General features: G+C 36.9%; 1 protein-coding gene across 1 annotated transcript in view; it reads right to left on the reverse strand.

The window, feature by feature from the left end:
• Positions 1–21,522, reverse strand: part of LOC149565664 (long chain acyl-CoA synthetase 6, peroxisomal-like) — a 143,618-nt gene extending 122,096 nt beyond the window's left edge. The window contains exons 1-7 of the mRNA XM_089819163.1: positions 21,351–21,522; positions 18,509–18,569; positions 18,329–18,406; positions 17,782–17,853; positions 17,595–17,676; positions 17,231–17,336; positions 17,040–17,116 (exon numbers count right to left, since the gene is read on the reverse strand). Coding sequence (XP_089675289.1) covers positions 17,040–17,116; positions 17,231–17,336; positions 17,595–17,676; positions 17,782–17,853; positions 18,329–18,406; positions 18,509–18,569; positions 21,351–21,474 — 600 coding nt within the window. The 5' untranslated portion in view covers positions 21,475–21,522. The remainder of the gene's footprint in view (positions 1–17,039; positions 17,117–17,230; positions 17,337–17,594; positions 17,677–17,781; positions 17,854–18,328; positions 18,407–18,508; positions 18,570–21,350) is intronic.
• Positions 21,523–22,082: the final 560 nt, after the last annotated feature.

Below are 22,082 nucleotides of genomic sequence, written 5' to 3' on the forward strand. Positions count from 1 at the left end.
TTTTGGGTCATTCTCTGATTCTTCTGGGTCTTCTGTATTTTTGCCTCGAAGAACGTGCCTTCACAAATTTTCACAGTTTTTCATTGAAAAACGTGCCATGGCATCTCTGACAAATATTCTGCTCGAGCATAATTCCAAATTCAATGGTCGCAATTATGGAACCTGGAAGCAACGCATCATTGCAATCTTCGAATATCGAAACACTGATCAACTTGTTCTGGGTGTTACGCAGCGTCCGACTTCTCCGGGTCCTGATCAAGATACATGGGATCTGAATAATCAAGAGGCAGTAATGCTTCTCAAACTATCCGTAGCTGATGACCAGCTTTCTCAGATTCCATCCGGCAAGACAGCGGCCGAAATCTGGACACATTTAAAAGGTCTTCATGAGACTTCCAACAAGAGCAAAGCCTTCTTTCTGAAAAACACTCTGTTTTCTATTGTCATGGATGAGCGCACCTCGCTCCAGGCACACCTGAATCGGATTCAGGAAATCCGTGATCAGTTACTTGCCATCGGTCGCAAGATGGAGGAAGAGGATATTGTGGTAATCACTCTTCGGAGTTTACCAAATTCCTATGAGCATTTTATCGAGACTCTCAACATCACATCTACTGGTGTTGATCTAAAGTTCACTGATCTCTGCACCCTGCTACTTCAGCAAGATCGGTGGAAACAACAGTTCGGTAGCAGCTCCAGTTCCACCTCCACTGAGCAAGCCTTTGCTGCGAAATCCTTTCAGAAGGATAAGGGCAAGTTTCAGCAACCATCTCAGCAGAAGTCTTCTGCTCCAGCATCCGATGGTACCAAAAAGAAGAACATTCAATGCAACTATTGCCACAAGTATGGTCACATGAAGGTTGCATGTCGGAAACGCTTAGCTGCCCAGTCTAAGCAATTAGGTTCGCAACCCAAAGCGAACAGTGCAGAGCACACTAAGCAGGTGGAATCTGCCTTTTATGCCTTCATGGCTAAAAGACCCGCAGATCATGTATAGTCATCTGCCTGGTACATTGATTCAAGTGCCTCTCGACATTTCACTCACCGCAGAGACTGGTTTACTGACTACCAGCCTTATTCAGATTCTGTTATCTTTGGTGGTGGAGAAGAGTACACGGTTGTTGGTAAAGGCAACATTCAAATTCAGTCTATTGGGAGGAAGCTCATATTCCTTGATGTGTACTACGTTCCAGGGATGGAACTAAATCTACTCTCGGTCAGTCAGTTGCTGCGACATTCTCCACACTTGGCAGTCACCTTCAGTTCACATCAGTGCACCATCACTGATCGGGCGACTAAGTCTACTATTGCAGTTGGTCTTGAGGATCATGGTCTTTTCAGACTTACTGATTCTGGTGATTCTCAGGACTTAGCTATGGCTACTCGGCGATCTTCCATCAGCTCACTTTGGCATCAACGATATGGGCACTTAAATGTGCATTATCTCTCACAACTTGCTCGGGATGAGCTTGTTCTTGGTTTGCCAGAGATTCAAACCCAACACCTTGGAGTTTGTGACGCATGTCAGGCTGGGAAGCAACATCGCACACCTTTCCCCAGTGGCGATTCTTGGCAAGCTTCTCAAGTACTTCAGCTTGTTCATGCTGATATCTGCGGCCCTATGGCCACTCCTTCTGTTCTTGGGTACAGGTATTTTCTGTTGTTTGTAGATGATTTCAGTAGAAAAATGTGGGTGTATTTCCTTAAAAAGAAATCCGATGCATTTATTGTATTTCAGAAGTTTAAACCCTTAGTTGAAAAAGAGTCTGGGAAATCTATTATTACTCTTAGATCAGACAATGGGGGGGAATTTTGTTCTAATGTTTTCTCCAGCTTCTTGGATACACATGGCATCCAACGCCAGTTCACCACACCCCACACGCCACAACAGAACAGTGTAGTTGAACGTCGGAACAGGACAATCACCGAGATGGCTCGTTCCATGCTCGAACACAGACATGTTCCGAAACGTTTTTGGGCAGAAGCAGTTAACACTGCAGTTTATCTGTTGAACCGGTCACCCACAGTGGCGGTCAAAGGTAAAACTCCGGAAGAGGCCTGGTCAGGTCGCAAGCCCAGAATCAGTCACCTGAAGGTTTTTGGCTCTCTTGCTTTTGTTTGGATCCCTGATGCTTCACGCACCAAGTTGGATGCCAAGAGTCAGAAACTGATGCTTGCTGGATATAGCAATCTTCACAAAGCCTACCGCCTTATTGATGTTGAGACATCTCGTCTCATATACAGCCGCGATGTAGTCTTTGATGAGCAGCGAGGACCATTCATGCCTGTTTCTCCTGTTCCTGATCCAGCAGACCAGCCTATGCAGGTTCATGATTTGGGAGTTCGGCTTCCATTAGGTCCACCTGATGGGAGGGCTCCAGTAGCTCCTACAGCTCCAGTCCTGCCAGTGATACCTGTACAGCCACCTCCGGCTTCTCCTGCAGGATCACCTCGTTTTGAAGATGCTTCACCTGAGTTTGATCCAGATTCTTCTTATCAGGATCCTGCTGATCAAGCATCTCCTAGTACTACTGTTGGTCATTCTCCTCTCCGGCCTAAGTGGTGGGCTAAGACACTTGCTGATCTTCATGATGATGAGCTCATTGATGGGAGAACTACTCGGAAAAAGAGCAAAACTATAGATTCTGTTAACTTTGCTCTTATGGCCAACATTCACAGTGTGTTTGAACCTCAAACATATTCCGAGGCTAAAGGAATTCCAGAGTGGGAACAGGCCATGCAATCTGAACACTAGAGCCTGCTGAAGAACAACACTTGGGTCCTTTCTGATCTTCCCCCAGGGAAGAAACCCATTAGCTGCAAATGGGTCTACAAAATCAAATACAAATCAGATGGCACTTTGGATAAGTACAAAGCTCGTTTAGTGGCAAAGGGCTTTTCTCAGCGTCAGGGCATTGATTATGAGGAGACCTTTGCTCCTACTGCAAAGATGAGCACCATCAGATTAGTCCTAGCCATGGCAGCACAGTTTTGCTGGAAGGTCCATCAGATGGACGTAAAGAGTGCTTTCCTGAATGGTGATCTCCATGAAGAGGTCTACATGACGCAGCCTCCTGGTTTCAAGGTTGTTGGTAAAGACCATCAGGTTCTCAGATTGGTAAAAGCTCTCTATGGTTTGAAACAGGCCCCTCGGGCATGGTACATCAAGATTGATACGTACCTCAGTGATCAAGGCTTCAAGAGGAGTTCTTCAGACTCAAATCTGTACATCAAGACTACTGACAGTGACATCATCCTTCTGATTATCTATGTGGATGATCTGATCATCACTGGCAGTTCGGCATCTTTGATTCAGGGAATCAAACAACACTTATGCCAGTCTTTTGATATGACTGAGCTGGGGCTCATGCATTATTGCTTAGGTGTTGAAGTTTGGCAACAGTCTTCTGGTATATTCATCTCTCAGTCCAAATATGCCAGAGCCTTGTTAGAAAAATTCCGAATACAGGATTGCAAACCTGCATCTACACCTATGGAGAAAGGTTTCAAGTTATCAGCCAAGTCTGATTCTCCTTCCGTTGATGATACTACGTATAGGCAACTAGTAGGCAGCCTCATCTACCTATCTGCTACTAGGCCTGATATCAGCTTCGCAGTCAGCTATATTTCACGCTTTATGACAGCTCCTAAGGCTGATCATTGGATGGCAGCAAAGCGTGTGCTTTGTTATGTGAAAGGCACTTCTAATTATGGAATTCTGTATTCTCGGAGTTCTAATCCTAAACTCAGTGGGTTCACAGATTCAGATTAGGCAGGCTCTGTTGATGATAAAAAGTCAACATCTGGATATGTGTTCAGTTTGGGATCCGATGCAATCACATGGACCAGCAAGAAGCAGCAGGCAGTTTCTCTCTCTTCTACAGAGGCTGAATATAGAGGGACTGTTAAGGCAGGATGTGAAGCTGTCTGGCTCAGTTTCTCTCTCTTCTACAGAGGCTGAATATAGAGGGACTGTTAAGGCAGGATGTGAAGCTGTCTGGCTTCGTCGGATGCTTGGGGATATGCAGATGTCACCAGCAGGACCGACTACTCTGTTTGTTGATAACGAAGGCGTTATCAAGTTAGCACGGAATCCAATCTTCCATGAACGAACCAAGCATGTGGATGTTCATTGTCATTACATACGACAGCTGGTTGAAGACGGGACTATAGATCTGCAGTATGTTCCTACCTCAGATCAGACTGCAGACATTCTCACCAAGCCTCTTGGTCCTGATAAGTTTGTCAAATTCAGAGGACAGCTTGGTGTGTTAGATAGATTAACCATTAAGGGAGGGTATTACAATAATAGATAAGACGTCTATTATTAGTTAATGGTTATCTTGTAAATATCTTTAGCTTTAGATTGCTTTCGTTTTTTGCTTTCTCTGGAATAGAATGTTTCTATTCTTTACGATCGTTTCCTAAGGAAACATCATCTCTTCCTTTTGTATAAATTGACCTTTCGGTCTCTATTATTAATAAGCAAGTATTTACCAATTACCTTGTAATATGTATAAGGTGAACAAGATTACCCTATCGGGTTGTACACATTTCCTTTGTCTGGGCAGTATTCGGATCTGAATTTGGGCGTGGTATTTCAGCCCTATTAGACGCTTCAATGGCCTGCTATAAGGAGTGACTTTGACCTGCTTCAATGCTATGTTAAATCTGCATCTAGTGAACACTTTATCTTCTGTTATTTGGCATCATTTTGGGACTGCTGTAGCATTACATCTTAGGCTGCGATTGGTGGAGAAGTTTGATACTTTGCCAGGTTCACAATTACATTTTACATCTCAATCTATGGGTGTTCAATAAGTACTATTTATGCAATGAATAAAGAGGATATGTTCATTTAATTGTGTATCATTATTTTTATATCAATTGAAGTTGTGTATGCAAAGCTTATTTTTGAATAAGTTGAAAAACTTGGTGTTTGTCAAAGTTATAACCGGTTGGAGTTTCTACAATGGTATTAGAGTGGTTTCTTGCCAACCTGCAAGAATTGGGCTCGGTTATTATTTTGGTTGGTGCTTACTTCTAAGATTACCAAATTAATTCTATGATTTGTATATGGACATGGATGGTGAGAGGAGATTCATTCCAGGTAGATATTATACTCGCAGAGGAAGTACTTTTCTTCCTAGGGATGGAGAATCTGAGATACAGGGTATTGTGAACAGTTGGATGTGTTAGTGAATGAGCTGAATCAAAATCACAAACAGATGACCCTGATTTCAAATCTAAGATTTGACCAAAGCCTGATATCACTTTTTGGAAGAGCGAAATGTGATGATATAGTTGCAGCTACAGATGTGCGAGACATTTCTTATGAGACAGCACATGAGTGGCGCACAATTGTGGTGGAATATGATGAGAATTCATGCCAAGTTGAGTCAGATGATGCAGTTGTTGGCATGAGTTCCCAAGATCATGCATTTGATGGCGATGCAATGGTAGTGGAAAGAGGAGCATGCAAGGATACTGTCATATCAGCAACCACTTCTGTGTCGGTTGAGCCATCTAGCAAGGAGTTTAGCAGTATGCATGCAGTGGATGTAGATGTGTGCCCTGATGATAGTACACATGTCAATGATGATGAGGTATACTTTGTGGACAATCCAATATTTGAAATGGATGCAACATTGTCTTATCACAATCTGTTGTTTGAGATTGATGTTGATCACCCACTAGAGAGGAGTTGGACTTAGTTTTCACCATCTGTAGACACGGATCAGTTTTCTATAGCCACAGTTTCTGATGAGGATGTAGTTACAGGTATAGTTGGCATGACTACATATGGTTCTCTTGTGGCTACGTCTTTTTCTGGGATTGTTGGTGATGATCATGATTCCAGTCCAATATATATTATATGGGTGGCTACAGCGAAGAAGACTATGCTGAGATCTCCTGTAGAGTTATCTTTTGGTGATGCCTTGACTTTCACATCATCAGCACAGGTGTTGGGTGCTATATTGCAAGTGATGTTGATAGACCTGATGATATTGGAATGCAGTTGGTTCACTGTTGTTAGGGATGCCATGTACTTCTTCATTTGGGATCCAGGTGGAGATTGGAGTTCATTGTATTGTCGGATTTCTTGAGGACAAGCAATCTCGGGGAGGGAGGACTATAATGTCCCCAATTTTGTCGGCATCTGAGTTTTAGGGATTAGCCTATCATTGTGATCCTCCTAGGCTAATTATTGTGGATAGAGGGTCGTTTGTGGCAGAGGCTTGGCTTGAGAGGGTCTTATCTTCTCCACATTTCAGTAAACTACAGGTTGGCCTTCATTTGGCTCAGATCGGACTTCGTTTGGGCTTAATTTTGTGTACTTAGTATTTGTGGTAAGTTGGTGTTGATCGAGATGGACCCTTTCTATTTTTGGAAAGTGCATTTGGTCACATGGAGAAATAATAAGTATGACTCTTATTTCAGACGGCATATTTAAATGATGAGCATTTTGGGAGTTATTATATTTTTAGTGGCCAAATTATTATTAATCATTAAATGGATTATTATAAAGTTATAATTTCACTTAAGTTGGGAGTTAAGTTATCATTGGAAAGTGTCAAATATTAATTAGTTGAGCCAAGTTAACTGAGAGAATTTAGAGGAAGCTTCTAATTAATGTTGTGTGGTGAAGCTTTTTGAGTGAAGTTAAATTTTTGCAACAAAAGGGAATTTGGAGGTTACAAGTACAAGCCCATTTGTTGAGAAAAGCATGCTTGAATATATATTTTCTTCTGTTGCCTTTGTGGCTTTTTCTGAGTTCTAATTTTCATGCCCTTGCTAAAGTATAAGGGTCTGAATTCTAGGTTGTTTCATTGGATCTACAACTGAAGTATTGTAGACTCAAAACCAAGATTTAATTCTAGGATTGCTTTGTAAATAGTTGTTGAGGTAAAACTATTTGCTAATTTCTTCTACTGTTTTACTGTGGCTAAGGAGAAGATTAATTGTTGGAGCTGATTATTTTCCAACCTACTGCTGAGGTATAGTAGTTTTGGAATTTGAGTCTTGTGAATTAATTTGGGAGTCTTCCATTTCTGCTCTTGTTGTAGCTTGAAAGACAACTACTGCGCTAGAAGTTTGTGATGATTCTTATTTGCATTTGGGAGTTTGATCTCATTGAAGTTTGGCATCCATCATCCTTGGATCAGCATGAACGTTATCTGCAATTACAAATGCCTAATATCCTTTCTAATTGGCGTGATTTCTATCTTATGTTTGGCAATCAAATCCCTGCCACTAAATGTCAAATTGCTGCACATTTGGGCAAGCTCTCAGTGTAGTTTGATCTGCATATATAAGGTGAACAGGATTACCCTATCAGGCTGTACACATTTCCTTGGTCTGGACGGTATTTGGATCTGAATTTGGGCATGGTATTTCAGCCCTGTTAGATGCTTCAGTGGCCTACTATAAGAAGTGGCTTTGATCTGCTTCAATGGTATGTTAAATCTGCATCTAGTGAACACTTAATCTTCTATTATTGGGCATCATTTTGGGACTACTGTAGCATTACATCTTAGGCTGCAATTGGTGGAGAAGTTTGATACTTTGCCAGCTTCACTGTTACATTTTACATCTCATTGTATGGGTGTTTAATAAGTATTATTTATGCAATGAATAAAGAACATATGTTCATTTAATTGTGTATCATTATTCTGAAATCAATTGAAGTTGTGTATGCAAAGCTTATTTTTGAATAAGTTTAAGATTTGGTGTTTGTCAAAGTTATAACCGGTTGGGGTTTCTACACATTGGGTATTATAGAAAGCCAAGACTTCTGTGTAGACCTTGAATATAATGCAAAAATTGTTTGACGACATAAGAGTGGGAATATCACATTGTAGGGGGGGAATATAATAAACAATGTTTCATTCACACTTTAACCATCTTTAGAAAGGAGATGTGCAAAGGAAAAGAAGGTTGGTACTTTACATATGCTACCAAATATTGTGCAGACTCAATCTAATGATAGAAGCTCCAAAAACCCTAATGATCAAGATGGATAAAGAGAGGGAGTATGACACTTCTTTGAAGGCAATGATGATTGATATTATGAATATCCTTCTACATTAAGACGGAGTATAACACTTCTTCAAATGTAATGCGAGATCTTAGAAGATTAATACTCAGAGGGAATCTAGAAATACATATGTGTTTCTACAGGATTTTGATGGGCCTACTCTTGAGTGCATTATGAGGAAGTACCGACTTATCACTAGAAAATCAGAAGATTGATATCAGACTCAGAGTGAGCGTGACAAGAATCCTTGGAGGAAGAGAGCCTCTAAGGGAGTAACTACTAGACCTGACTTCCCAAGATCATTGTTTAGAGGGAGAAAAAAAATTTTGGAGGTGCAATCTTTTGTAAATGATATCCTCTATGAGGAGAAGTTCTAAGTGAAACTCCTTGTAATTGCATTCTTCTCTATAAGAGAAAATTAAGGGGAAAACCTTTGTACCACCCTCTAACTAGGTTCATGGTGGTTAATGTTTCACATATGATATGTAATGAAAGGTGACGATCTTTCATTGACATTTATACATTGAATGTAACCATTATAAGACGATGATCTTATAAATGGTAGACCCATTATCATGACAGACTTCATTAAATTGTTGTCACGGAGTGTTGAAAATCATGATAACAAACAAACAAAAGGTAACCATTGTAACGTGGAGATCTTATAAATGGTAGACCTATTACCGTGGTTCTTTGGGCTGGATTTTGCCGAACACCATGATAACCAACTTGCTATGGTTCTTTGGGCCGGATCTTGTCAGACACCGTTACATCCCAATATTTGACCTAATTTAAAATATAGCCGTTGAGGTTCACATGAAGCCAGTTGACAGTTAAATTGCTTATAATCTTGCGAAATGTTAAGATGAAGTCGCTATAATTTCAAGTGAAGATAACATGTTAGTTGATCATTTATCACAAATTCATAGAATTGAAAAGATGGTTAACCATTATGATTATTTATAATTAAATAATTTATTATGATAATATAATTTAACTGCAGAGAATTTCCTTACAAGAAACACGTCAAAAGGATGGAAGCATTGTCAGAAAAAAATTAGGCACCGAAGCATCACCATCACTGGGCAGATGGGTTGAGGACCTAACGACTTGAAACAGGATACATCTGTGGGACCCGCATGAGCTATTTAAATAACTAATTTGAGAAACATAAATAATTGAGTTAACATATAAAACGTACAAGGATTTAATTTGATCTTTCACCTTATTATTATAATAGATATATTTATATACGTGCATATAAATATAAAAATGATATGGCACCATTTTATTATAATAATTTAATAAAGTACATGTACATATATAAATATAAGATTATATTCAAAATATAATAACATTTGAATTATAATATTCGAATTATAATCTTCCAACTGTATTCTTTCTATTTTAATATTCTTGCTTTTAACCGATTAAGGCTTGGCATGATAAATCGATTTAATACTTGGTATTTGAATTAAAACATTTGGAAATGGTTTATAATCTTGAAAACCGGCGGAAGTCAAGAAGTCACGTCTTTTCATATTTTATTGGAAGTCGTGAGTGAGAGGGGATATCTTTTGAAGCATCCAACCACCTTATTCAAGAGCGGCTTCCTTTTCCATTTCCAACTTTTCCATCTTTCTGCACTTCCTCTACCCATAGTTCCGGCTTCACACGCATTCAAACCTTTGCAATCTCACATTTGTGGATTGTCTATCGGTATATATGATCATTGTTTTCTTAACTTTATTTGGTATTTGATATCCCAACTTGATGGTGATTGCTGCTTATATAAATGTTATTATGTAATTGTTGTTTGATGAAATCGACCAGTACTCATATGTTGAACCATTGCACTAGGCACTGACCACTTTGGTTTGAATGATCTCTTAATTAAATCTGTCACATAACAGTCTCTAGTTGTCATCTTTGTCTTCCAAAAGTTACCATTCTTATCCATTGTTGTGGCTGGAGACTTCAAACATTCATAAGTCAATCAATATTATGTGCTATCGTATTCTGATTGTATTATTCCTTTGACAGGCCTGAGATGCATATTTCTGCAGATAATTCCTTATCACTGATTAACCGATGATATTTGATTCACGGCTTTGTATATTATAATTTTCATCGGCATATGAAGGAAGATGTAAGTGTCACGCTGGTTTCTATTTACTAGGTCTTTGTCAAACATATATATTAATTCTTTTTCAAATTAAACATAGGTGCAAATTCTTCCTTATTCACTTCATGCATTACACAGATTATTGTAATATTGTATTGTTGTTGTGGAAGTTGTTGCTATAAATCAAAGCGAGTGTCCAAGATATGGAAACATAAATTATTTGCCAATGGAAATCAGTATTCAAATGACTTTTTTTTTCCCTGAATCATAGATTGTGAAATGCTGGAAGTATTTAATCAATCATACTCCAAGCATTGTTGTATATTTCTTATCAATTGCTACTAGGTTCCATTTTCCATAACAGCTAAATTGTAGATGTATTCATCGGATAGAACCTCTTGAGAAAGAGTTATTTAAGATGCAATAAAAATCATGATTTAAATATATGGAAATCAGAATTAATGATATTTCTGCTAGTTTTAAAGAATATATTCTTTCAAGTCACAGTTTGTGATAAGCCAGAAACTTATAATATTCTTCTACCAGTTATGGATCAATAGAAAGAGCGGGACTACTCCGAGAATTCCAACACCTGGGACTCACCCGGCTGTTTAGCCTAGGAAAAGGGGTGAAGAGGTGAGAGAAAGGAATCTGCATTAGCATGAAAACAGAATCAGATGTGATATAACAATGTTTAACATTTAATAGCTCATGCATGGTCATTTTTATTGTATTTCCTTACTGGCAAGTCGAGTGATGTACCAGGATGCTCAGTGGATGACAAGATGTTCCCTGTCTATTCCGAGTAGGGAGGGTCTTCCTCGTAGAGATTGTGTGGAGATAAAGTTATGGTCTAAGGTTGGGTGGTTAAGCCCCTGACAATGTTTCACCTCTCCCCAAGTTGTCGGACGTACAACAAACACAGATAAGCTATACATTCAATTGGTTACTGGAAACAGGTATTTTTATTTTTATGATGTATATGCAAGATGAAGGTAAGATTAATTGAGTTATATCATCGTTACAGTTATTTTTATCAGATGGATTGTTATATCAATCTTTCATTTATATGAATGATAAATATGAGCATATCTTCTAATCTTGAGCTATTGCCATAGTCAAGCTATCGGAAGGAAAGGAAGGATACAGTGGTATCTGAAGCCCTAAATGATACGATGGTATCTGAAGCCCTAAGTGAATTCCGTGGTATCCGAAGCTCTAATTGATACAATGGTATTTGAAGCCCTAAATGATGCAATGGTAATCGATGCCCTAATTGATACAGTGGTATGTGATGCCCTAATTTTACATAGTGGTATTTAATAGTAATCGTCATCTAATTTTGATATAGCAGTATTGAATGGTAGTCGTTATATGATTTTGTTATAGTGGTATTTGTGGACTAATCTGGGTGATTGCAGAAGCCTTCTTGCAATGATTTATCGGTTCAAATTTTCAGTGGTATGTGGATTTTATTTTCTATATTAAATTCATTGATGGTGTTCTAAGTTCTTAGTTAAGAAATTTTGTTTAACTGATTTTAACCATCAATTCCTTTCACATGAACATGACTAATATAATTGTCTTCCTATGAAATTAATGAAGTAATTGTATTCCTTTGAGTATGTTAGTTGTTAATTTAGACCTGGGAAAACTGGATGTTATAGACACCATGACATAGTTACTATTGTAGACCACACTTAAGGTGGTGTTTTAAAGTTATGGAAATTGCTTAAATTATGTGTTATGAAAGATGAGAAATTTAGCCTCATGGTGAATTGAATATCACACTAAGATGATATCTCTTCATATTCTTGAGAGCATAATGTGTTCTATAAATCTTCCCTCGCTAAGAGGGAGTGTTAAGGTTGTAGCTTCTGTCGGATTGATTTTAACATGAGATACCTTGTTGATGGTAAATCATCTTTACGATAATTATATTATATATATAATATATTATATATGTAATATAATATAATATATATTATATATTTTATTATCTTACATATATTATTACATAATAATATAATAATATATTACATATATGGTTATTTATATTGCTATTATATTGTTAACTAGTAATGATTAACCGTAGAGACATGTCTCTTCATGAGACATGTCTCCTTTTGTCTTATTTATAAGTTTTCATTTGCATTTGGAACACAATCAATACAATGTCAATTGTTAGTACATTTGTATTGATCCTAAAAATAACAGATTTGTCATTTAGAATAAGTTAACTTGGGATTTAGGGAATGGAGAGGATGCACTTTTTTGGCATGGCTCTTGGGTTGGTTACAAAGCCTTAGATAAATCTCCTTCTCTCCTCCATCCAATGGGTCATTTAGAGTCCAAGTGGGGTTCTAGAGTTGAGAATTATGTGGCTTTTGAACAAGGAAGTCTTAGATGGCATTGGGAAAGCTTGGATGAGGACATTCCTTTAAGTGAGGACTTTCTAAAGAATATGCTATCCTCTAGGAAAATTTTGTTTCGAGGAGGTAAAGATTTCCTTATTTGGGATGGATGCAAGAGTGGTGTTTATAGTTCTAGTATGGATTATAAGCTTCTAGAATCCTCTCTAGGGTTCTCTAAGAGTACTCTTCCCACTAATCTCTGCTGGGAAAAAATATGTCTTCCCAAGGCAAGGGTGTTCTCCACAATAGAGGCCTTACAGAAAATAGGTTTAGAAGAATGGGCTACCAAGGTCTTAGTAGATGCCCCCTTTGTGAATAAGAAGAGGAATTGGCAAATCACATTTTTCTTAATTGTCCTTTCTCAAACTACTGTTGGTAGTGGTTGTGTTCTAAGTTAGGTTGGAGTTCAGCCTTCCCCATCATAAGTGTGCTTTCAGCTTGGCCCTTGCTGAAATCAGATAGCATTTACAAGACCCTTTGGATTTACTCTCCTTACATAGTTCTTTGGGAACTTTGGAAGGAGAGAAATAGAAGAATATTTCAAGGCAAGAAGATGGAGGTTGATCATCTTGCAATAACCTTAAAGCCTCAATCATTGAATTAACAAACAATCAATTGATGTCTATGATCCCCAAAGGGGCAAACATGTCTCATTGGGATGAGAAGATGCGTAGTAAGTGGATTGAATTGAAAATCCACCCCGCTTCCTAGGGAAGGGGAACCTTCAAAGTAACATAAGCAGGCAACTATGTGTTTGGAAGGCCCCTAAGAGAGGATGGCATAAGTTCAATTTCGAACGGAGCATCTAGGGGGAATCTTGGTAAGGCTGGTATAGGATGTAGCGTTCGTAATGATGAAGGGATAGAGATTACATGTATAGCCAAAGCAATTGGGGAAGCTACCAACAATTAGGTAGAAATTTCAGCTTTAGTTGAGGGTCTGGATCTTTGTAAGGAATTGGGACTCAAGAAACTAGAAATAGAAGGTGATTCATCCATAGTAATCAATGCCCTTAGGAAAGGCTCCCACACTAACTGGAGATTGGATGCCCAATTATTCAAAGCCCTGGTGCTTTGTAATTATTTTGACAAAGTGTTAATCAACCATATATATCGTGAAGAGAACAAGAGGACAGATGAGTTAACTAATTGGGGAATCCATCTTTCAGTAAGCTAAGGTAGAGAATCTTTATATATTAATGAAGATGGGACATCATTGAAGGGATAAAAATGCTTACGAATATGGTATTAATGCAAATGTGATCTTGCTCAAAAGGCAATTTATTTTGGTAATGATGTTTGGATACCTCAGCAACAAAGGATGAAGGGATCTCAGAGGAGGAAGAACCTTCGTCCCCTTCTTTTATGCCTTTTGATTGACTTTTCATCTGGGCTATGTACTTTGAATTCATTTTTTAATAAACAAATGCTTCTTATGTTCATCTGTATTTTTTGTACCTCTTTTGTTTCGTTAATGATAGTGATTAGTCCTCAACAAATTCCAGATTTGTGGTTTTATTATATTACGAAATAACAGATTAACAAAGTAGACCAGGAGTTGTTTGGTGGTTTGACTGTGTTATTTCAGGACTGAACTAGATGAAGGGAATTTGAATGAGCAATAAAATGCAGGAAGAAAATTCTGATTCACATATTGTATCTCTCTTTTGTAGCTTTCAAATGACAGGCAAAACTGAAGGACTTCTACCCAACTCCATCCTCTCAGTGCCTCTCGAGTTGGGTTGTAATTTTTTACTATTTTAATAAATGGCTTTGGCCTCTTGCTTATCCAAAAAAAAATATATACACATGGAATCTCATTTATTAAAACTCAAGGGCCTAGCATTCAGTCAAAACAATTCAGGAAGAGATGATAAGAGTACAAGCTCAAGAGTCAAGATTGATAGAAACCGAGTACATTTAAATATCAAACTCTTCTAGAGTAACCATATCATAGAGCACTTCAGCACAAAAAGTATATTAATATAAGGGTGGCAACATCTCATTTAACATCTATAGCCTGATTCACCCAACCAAATTGTATATGGTTGAGCATGAGTGTTGTTGAAAGATTCAACCTTCAAAATGACAAACATCAGGTTCTTGTGCCGCACATTTACCACAGTGGAAGTGCTGGATGATCCCTATTTGCTGACATAATTCCATAATTATGTCCCAAATTACAACATAGATCAATATCAGGGATGCAAATTATAGACAAACACAATAATACAGAAGAATGGGATTTGGATTAATTGCCAAATGCATAATGACTGAAATCCAACAATGGAGATTACCTATGATAAGTAAGAGAAACAAACATGAAAAGTAAAGAAAATTAAAGCATAAGCCACATATCTCAACAATGTATTAGACAAGCTAAATTCAAGCAAAATTTGCATAAATAATTGGAATCTCCTTGATAGTTTGAAATAGTAAAGAGAATCAATATCTATATGATGCTCACAAACGAGTACATTATAAATTGTGAAATCTGAGTATGATCCTTGTCTTTTCACAATCATGTATGATGATATTTGCTAGATGTGGTTTCGAAGCATTTATCAATTCAAAAAATAAAATTCACTTGCAAAAATTTAAAAAACACGAATAGGATAAATAAAAATGAGCTATGCCAGTAAACCATCATTTCAGCTTAAAAGACAACGCCACATATGAATACCAGCTAAAAAAGACTTGCAAATACAAGGCTTAAATTGGATAGTGTTGGTGTTAACTGGTTAAAGAAGAAATTTTACTTCAAATAAATTGTAATTAAAGAGATTAAACAATTAGGGTTCACCACTTAAATTGTTGATCAGGTGGTGGTGGTGGTGGTGGTGTTCCCACACACGTTCAAAACTTTGTTGGACCATTGTGATTGCGGGCTTGTGCCTTCACTGATCCAATGTGCTTGTGGGTTTGGGCCTCAGCTCTGTAATTAGGGGATGAGATCCCTCATTTTTGGCCTCACTGGTTCATAGCTACAAGTCAAAAGCATTTCACATAGAGCTGGAGGGCATGCTATGCAGTGTCACCAGTCACATTAATAATTTTATCATGCACTTCTTTTAAAAAATGTGAGAGAGAGAGAGAGAGGGAGAGATTATAAAAATGACTACAATGTTTTCTTTAATGACTATAAAAATGAGAGAGAGAGAGATTATAAAAATGACTACAATGTTTTCTTTAATGGGTGTCAACTATTTGATTTCACAGCATTGCATTCTTTAATAAATAATTTGTTTTCCATATTGGGCATTGCGAAAATGAATTGATAGCTCATTGTATGTTCCAAGTAAATATTGGGAATGAGTACTAAAAGTAATCCACACCAAAAATGTACACATTTAATCGTGATGCAAGTCATGTAGTAGGCCTACTCGTCCTATTCACCTCTTGCCCAGACTGTTTATTATATCTCCTTCTGTGGTTCAGAACAATCATATTCCTGCACTATGGTGATTAAATTTCCCTGAATTAATGTAAAGACTCTAGTATTTAGTAGCCAACTATGCTTTGTCTTTTATGCAGGTGACATAAAAATTATAATGAACAAGGGAAGACAAAATGAAACTTGATGATTACATTTATTTACATAAATCTTTTGGCTTAAATACACGAGCAATGCAAGTTATCTTGACTGTTCATCTCATACATGTCCTTCAATTATTTAGAATAACAGGATTTCTGTGAAATGTCTATTACATGTCTATGAATTGAAGTAAAGTTTCCAGCATTGAGTAGCAAACCATATGCTTTGTGTGTTATGTAGGTGATATGTTAAAAGAATAAGGGAAGACAAAAAGCATTTTCATGGCTAGCTAAGTCTACAGAAATCTTTTAGATTGTATAGGCTAGATATGCAATCTAATTATACTTTAGTTAACTAATAATTTCCTCAGATCATTCATGTTGTGTCAATTTACATTAACAATTTTCATTGCCAGAGCTATATGTATGTTCTCATTGATATTTTAGTAGTTATTTCACTAGGTCTGTGGCCCTTATTTATTGAGTCACATATAATATAAAAATTTCAAATGGTAATTTGGATCCTGCAAGTTACATTCAGTGTGCTGTACTGAACCTTCAGATTATATATTTGGGGATTCAAAGGTCTAGGCATAATGCAAATCTCCACTATTAAGATTTATTTTTTCAAGTTATTGATTGTTTCCAATAATCAAAATTGTGTTCATGAGACCCTTTGCGCTCACATTTGCTCTAAAGTCTGCAATAATTATACCATATTTGTGCCTTTCCAATAAGAATTATGCTATTACTGACACTTGAAATTAACTTACAGAGAGTAACCAAAAACACAAAAAACTAAATATGTTGTTCGAGCATGGCTTTATATGTCACCATTAAAATGTTTTGAGAAAACCTATAAGTTGCAGCCATGACATATAATTACAATATATTGGCTGCTTCATCTTTTGGACGAAGAATTGACTTACATTATTCAAGTTCTCAGGTACACAAAATACAGCTTGAATATCAGCATGGTTTACAATATATTTCACTGCATCTGGACCTGCAGAAAGTAGTTATTGTACAGCTCAGCGGTTGCTATGCCAAACAAAATGACGGTTTAAAGTATAAATTCAAAGCAGAAGATGAACTCGATGAGATGAAAATATAATTTTACCCAATGTATCATATAAAGGGACCGAAATGTAAGAATATGAATAGCATGCATTTTCGATGACCAGCCACTCTGGCCTGTTGATAAAATAGATTCCAATGCAAGCCCCCTAAACAGAGGAAAGAGGACAATGTGAGAAAAAAAACACCATTTAATTTCAATCAACAAAAATATATTTGGTTTGTTATTTTTCAAAAAGTCAATATTAAGTTTCAAAAGTTTAAAGAACTTCTGGTTTTGACTCTTATATAATGCTACCAAAATTTCATAATCCATCTTATTTTGACACAGAAACATTTACAATAGCCTCCATGATAAACTTTAACCAAGAAAATGACAACACAAGCTTATGAGAATAAGCCTTTACTTTTGGAATTCCATGATAAACAAGCCCAGAACCTATTGCAGTCCGTGCTGTCCCTGCCTCTCCATATGTCATCCACTTATATCTACGAAGAAAAAGAAAATAAATGAATCATAATGACTCCAGGTTTGGTTTCTTGGCTCATAATTTTCCACATACAGATTCAATCTTCTACACAAAATGAACTTACTCTCCAACAGTTCCATCCATACGAATGCGTGTTCCCAGAAACTTAAAATCATGGTAAGAATTCACAGCATTCCTGCATTCCAAAGCTTCATTAAAAGATATATATCTATAGTGCACTCTATAAGACCTTCCACTCCAAGTCCAATCAACAAAAAGAATGTCTTCATGCATGCATCAATAATCATGATCTGTGATTAAGCATGGTTTCGGACCCATTATATGACTAAGGTGCCAATTTTCAGATGTTTTCTGTTTCTTCATGACTACACTTGATCTGCACAGAACTGTCACAAGCCATCTCAATTGATTTCATATTTCCTTTAGTTTCAATTGGTTGAATGGGTCTTTCACATAAAGTAAGCATATACTATATTCACAGATAAGCCACAATGGGAACATACATATTTCTAAAAGTAAAACAATCCCTTACATTCCTGGTGGTTAATTAGTGTTAAAAAGAATAAGTCAAATCATAGGCATGTACTAATAAATATTGGCAACAGTTGATAACTGTAGGCACTTAGATAAACAGTTTAATGTTCACTTACACAAAACTGTCATGCAGAGTTCTAATCTCAGGATGATGTTGAAATCTATCCACAAGCTTCAATGGGGAACGTATTGATCTGCTACCATCAAGGCAACCATTGTTTTATATCCAACATCTAAAATATAATCTGATTAATTAATAGCTCCATGGTTGAAACAAAATTAGAGATGAATCTCACCTGTAAACATTCCATTTTCCTGTTTGCAACTCCTCTGGAAGAATGACACTGTAACCTTCATCTGTGCACAAGAGTCGCAGATTTTTAAACAATTTACACAAATGCACTAGAATAACCACATCTGAGATTCAGTCTAAAATACATGCAAATAAAATATTCAGAATAGCCAAATCGAAATATGATTATTTTTTCCCACCTAAGCCATTATAAAAAGCACTATTTGAAATTAAAATAGAATAAGCATCTCTTGAGAATAAATTGATTTCCACAAACAGGCTAAATAGGCCAATGGGACTCGAAAAATACATCAGTAACAATGGGAAGTAGTAGGGTAAAGAACCCACAATCTAAATAAGCAATTAATCACTCAAATAATGTTTAAAACTTTAGCATATACAATCACATAGTTGTATCCAGACATAATATATGTTCAACTGTGAAAATCTCAAAACCTTTCATAACTAGAGAAACAAAACAAAGAGCATACGATCACAGTAAAAGTATACCACAGCTAGATACCAAGGCTGCCAGTATAAGCATAGTGTGATGGTTAAATTGTGGTGGTGTGGTTCGTGCCAGCAAGGCTCAAACCCCACTGGAGTGAATTTGTTGAGTTCTCATGTTGGAGATGAGGTCCCTAATTTGCGACCTCACCGATTCATAGCTCCAAATCAAAATCATTTACCCTTTAAAAAAAAGGCTGGAATTTGACGCCGTCACTTAAAATTCAACACCATCACTCGAAAATCAAATAGAAAAAATTAAAGCGAAGGAACTCAAAATGATCATCAATACATAGAATATAATGATTAAACCTTTTCTTCTACATGTCCCGAATGTGACCAGATTTTTCTGAAAACCATGAACATGTTCCTGAAAAGAGCGTCAGTAACAATGGGATGTAGTAGGGTAAAATGAACTCAAGATCTGGAAAAAGCAGCTAAAGACTAAAATAATGATAAATATTTATTATGTGATAGTTGTATCAAGGCATACTATTCTGCTAGCCTGTGAAAATATCAATACCATTAATAAATAGAATGAATAATCACAGAACATATGATAAAGATTCAACTATAAATAACCATGTGAAGGGAATAACATCAAACAAAACCAGTGTTACAGAGGGACTCGCACCCCCCTCCCAAACCTCGGAGTACTCATCCTCACACCAGGTACTCGCATACCCAAGTACCCCCACCTCCGCCATTCCGCAAACATGCTGCTGCTGGAATGGGGACTTGGATTTCTATTTTATTTTTTATTTTTGAATGTTACTATTGGGCATGTAATATGTTACTATGTTGAATGTTCAATGGTTCTAGTTCGTGTTGCAATATTGCTATGTTTAAGTTTTTTAATTTGGTATGTTCTACTAAAACATCATTTCAGAACAAGCATATCAAGTTCTATATGTATATTATACAACACCCCTCCCTGCCCCTTCCTTTGCCGCCGTCCCGAAAATGAGGCCCATTTTCCCATCCCAGAAACTCGCCCCGACTTCCCGCCATCCCAACGAACCCCAGTATTGGTGTTACATTGAACAAAACAAGGAGGTCAAGAATACCAAAGCTACAAACCAAGGCTGGAGTTGAGCTTTATCACCTATTGGACAACTAGATTGAGAAAATACAGCAAAGGAACTTCAAATGACCATCAACATACACTTTATGTAGCATACAATGATTGTACCTTTTTTTCTCATGTCACGATTATTAGCAGATTCCTCTAGAAAGCATAAGCACGATCCAGTTTAACTATGTTGTTTTACTCTGTTCAAATTCACCTCATAAACAGATTTGCTACAAACATAAGATGAGCTGAATTTTAAAAAATTTGTTAAGGACTGCACGTCATAGATCTTTTATAGGACCTGAGAGGTTGATAAATCTACTGTTAAGGGAAACGGAATGCAAGCCCGCTGTACATATTCGCAAAATCTCTCAGATGACGTTCTTATTTTGCATCCTCTGGAGATATATTCTGTTCAAGTTCACCTCAAAACAGATTTGCCCCAAACATAAAATTAGCTGAATTTGGAAAAACGTGTTAAGGACTGCTGGTCGTAGATCTTCTATAGGACCTGAGACGTTGATAATTCTATTGGTAACGGAAACGGAATGCGAGCCCGCTGCATATGTTCGCAGAATTTCTCAGATGATGTTCTTATTTTGCATCCTCTCTTTACACTCGTAGGTTGATTCTGCAGGCATCATCGAAGGATGATTCCAGGCAATTAATATTCCGGATTAGTCCTCGGAGAAAATCCCATTTTCTTAAAATAAGAAATCAAAAAAGCACACATATGATCCTTATGTGCGCTAGAAACTTCTCAGGAACTGTCAATTCCAATTGATAAATCATATCAACGTAATTAATATCCATATTCCATCTCAGGCAGTCAAAGTGCACATAAATCTCTCTCTCCAATACTGCTGAACATGGCTGGAAAACACGACATGATTCCATCCTTTTCAACCATTTACCTTCATTAACAGTTTATCATAGGAAGAACACAAAATGCTAAGATGCCATTGGCCACATTAATGTCGTCTAAAAAGCGATAATCTTCAAATAAAGATCACACGCCTTTCAGAATCCATTTTTAATGAGTCATGGACCGCGGAAGCCTCAAAACTCATAAATTTATTTGTTAAAAACATCATTGAATGCGTTTTTCATCAACACAGGGTAACAAGTCGGATAAAACGGTGAATTTCAAGCTGTAAATCTTTATCTAAAGATCAAAGATTATTCAACATCACGCCTCTAAACAGCAAAAACAAGCTCCAAAAAAATACAGAATCTGGCAAAGATTGAGGAAGATGTAGAAAATTACCGATGTAATATTCTCCCGCTGTAGAATTAGTTCTTAGGCGTCCATTCAAATTGGATTCATTTGACAAAACGTCCAAATGTGCGCTGATCCTCTGCAAGCGTCGTCCAGCAGCTTCATTTTCCATCGCTCCGATCTTTGCGAATCTCAGAACCCTTCAATCTGTTGTAACAATCGTGTCTGCCCTGTAAACGATCTGGTTTTATGCTCTTATTTTTTTTGCACGTATCGAGGTTGTTGATAATTGATAATTATTATGAAAATCAGATGCTGGTGGTCAAAAAGCTGAGTATCACACGCCACTGTCCTGAAAACACATAACTGGCACTGCCCTTGGTCTGAATCGTTATTTTTCCTTTATTATTATTATTATTACTATAATTGGAATACGTATCTAAAATGCTTCTCTAAAAACATTTAATTAGAAATATACATTGAAGTTCTAATATTTAGATAGTAAATAACAATAATAATAATTTAAATAAAAATATATAATATTAAATTATTATAATAATATAATAAATAAATGAAAAATTTTATAAATCAAAATGAGATTTTATTTTTACGAGTATAGGGGAAGAGATCCACTAGTCACCCAACTTTGCATACTTAGAACTCTTAATTTGTACATCAAAATTTGTCAATTTAAAGCTAAGGTTTAGGTGTTTCTACATTTACAAAGTTCTATGTAGAAGTATAAAGTGAAGTTCTATGTAGAAGTGTAAAGTGTGAAAT

The sequence above is a fragment of the Cupressus sempervirens genome, chromosome 3, assembly GCF_028749045.1.
Source record: "Cupressus sempervirens isolate cs-2001-9-10 chromosome 3, ASM2874904v1, whole genome shotgun sequence".
NCBI lineage: Eukaryota > Viridiplantae > Streptophyta > Pinopsida > Cupressales > Cupressaceae > Cupressus > Cupressus sempervirens.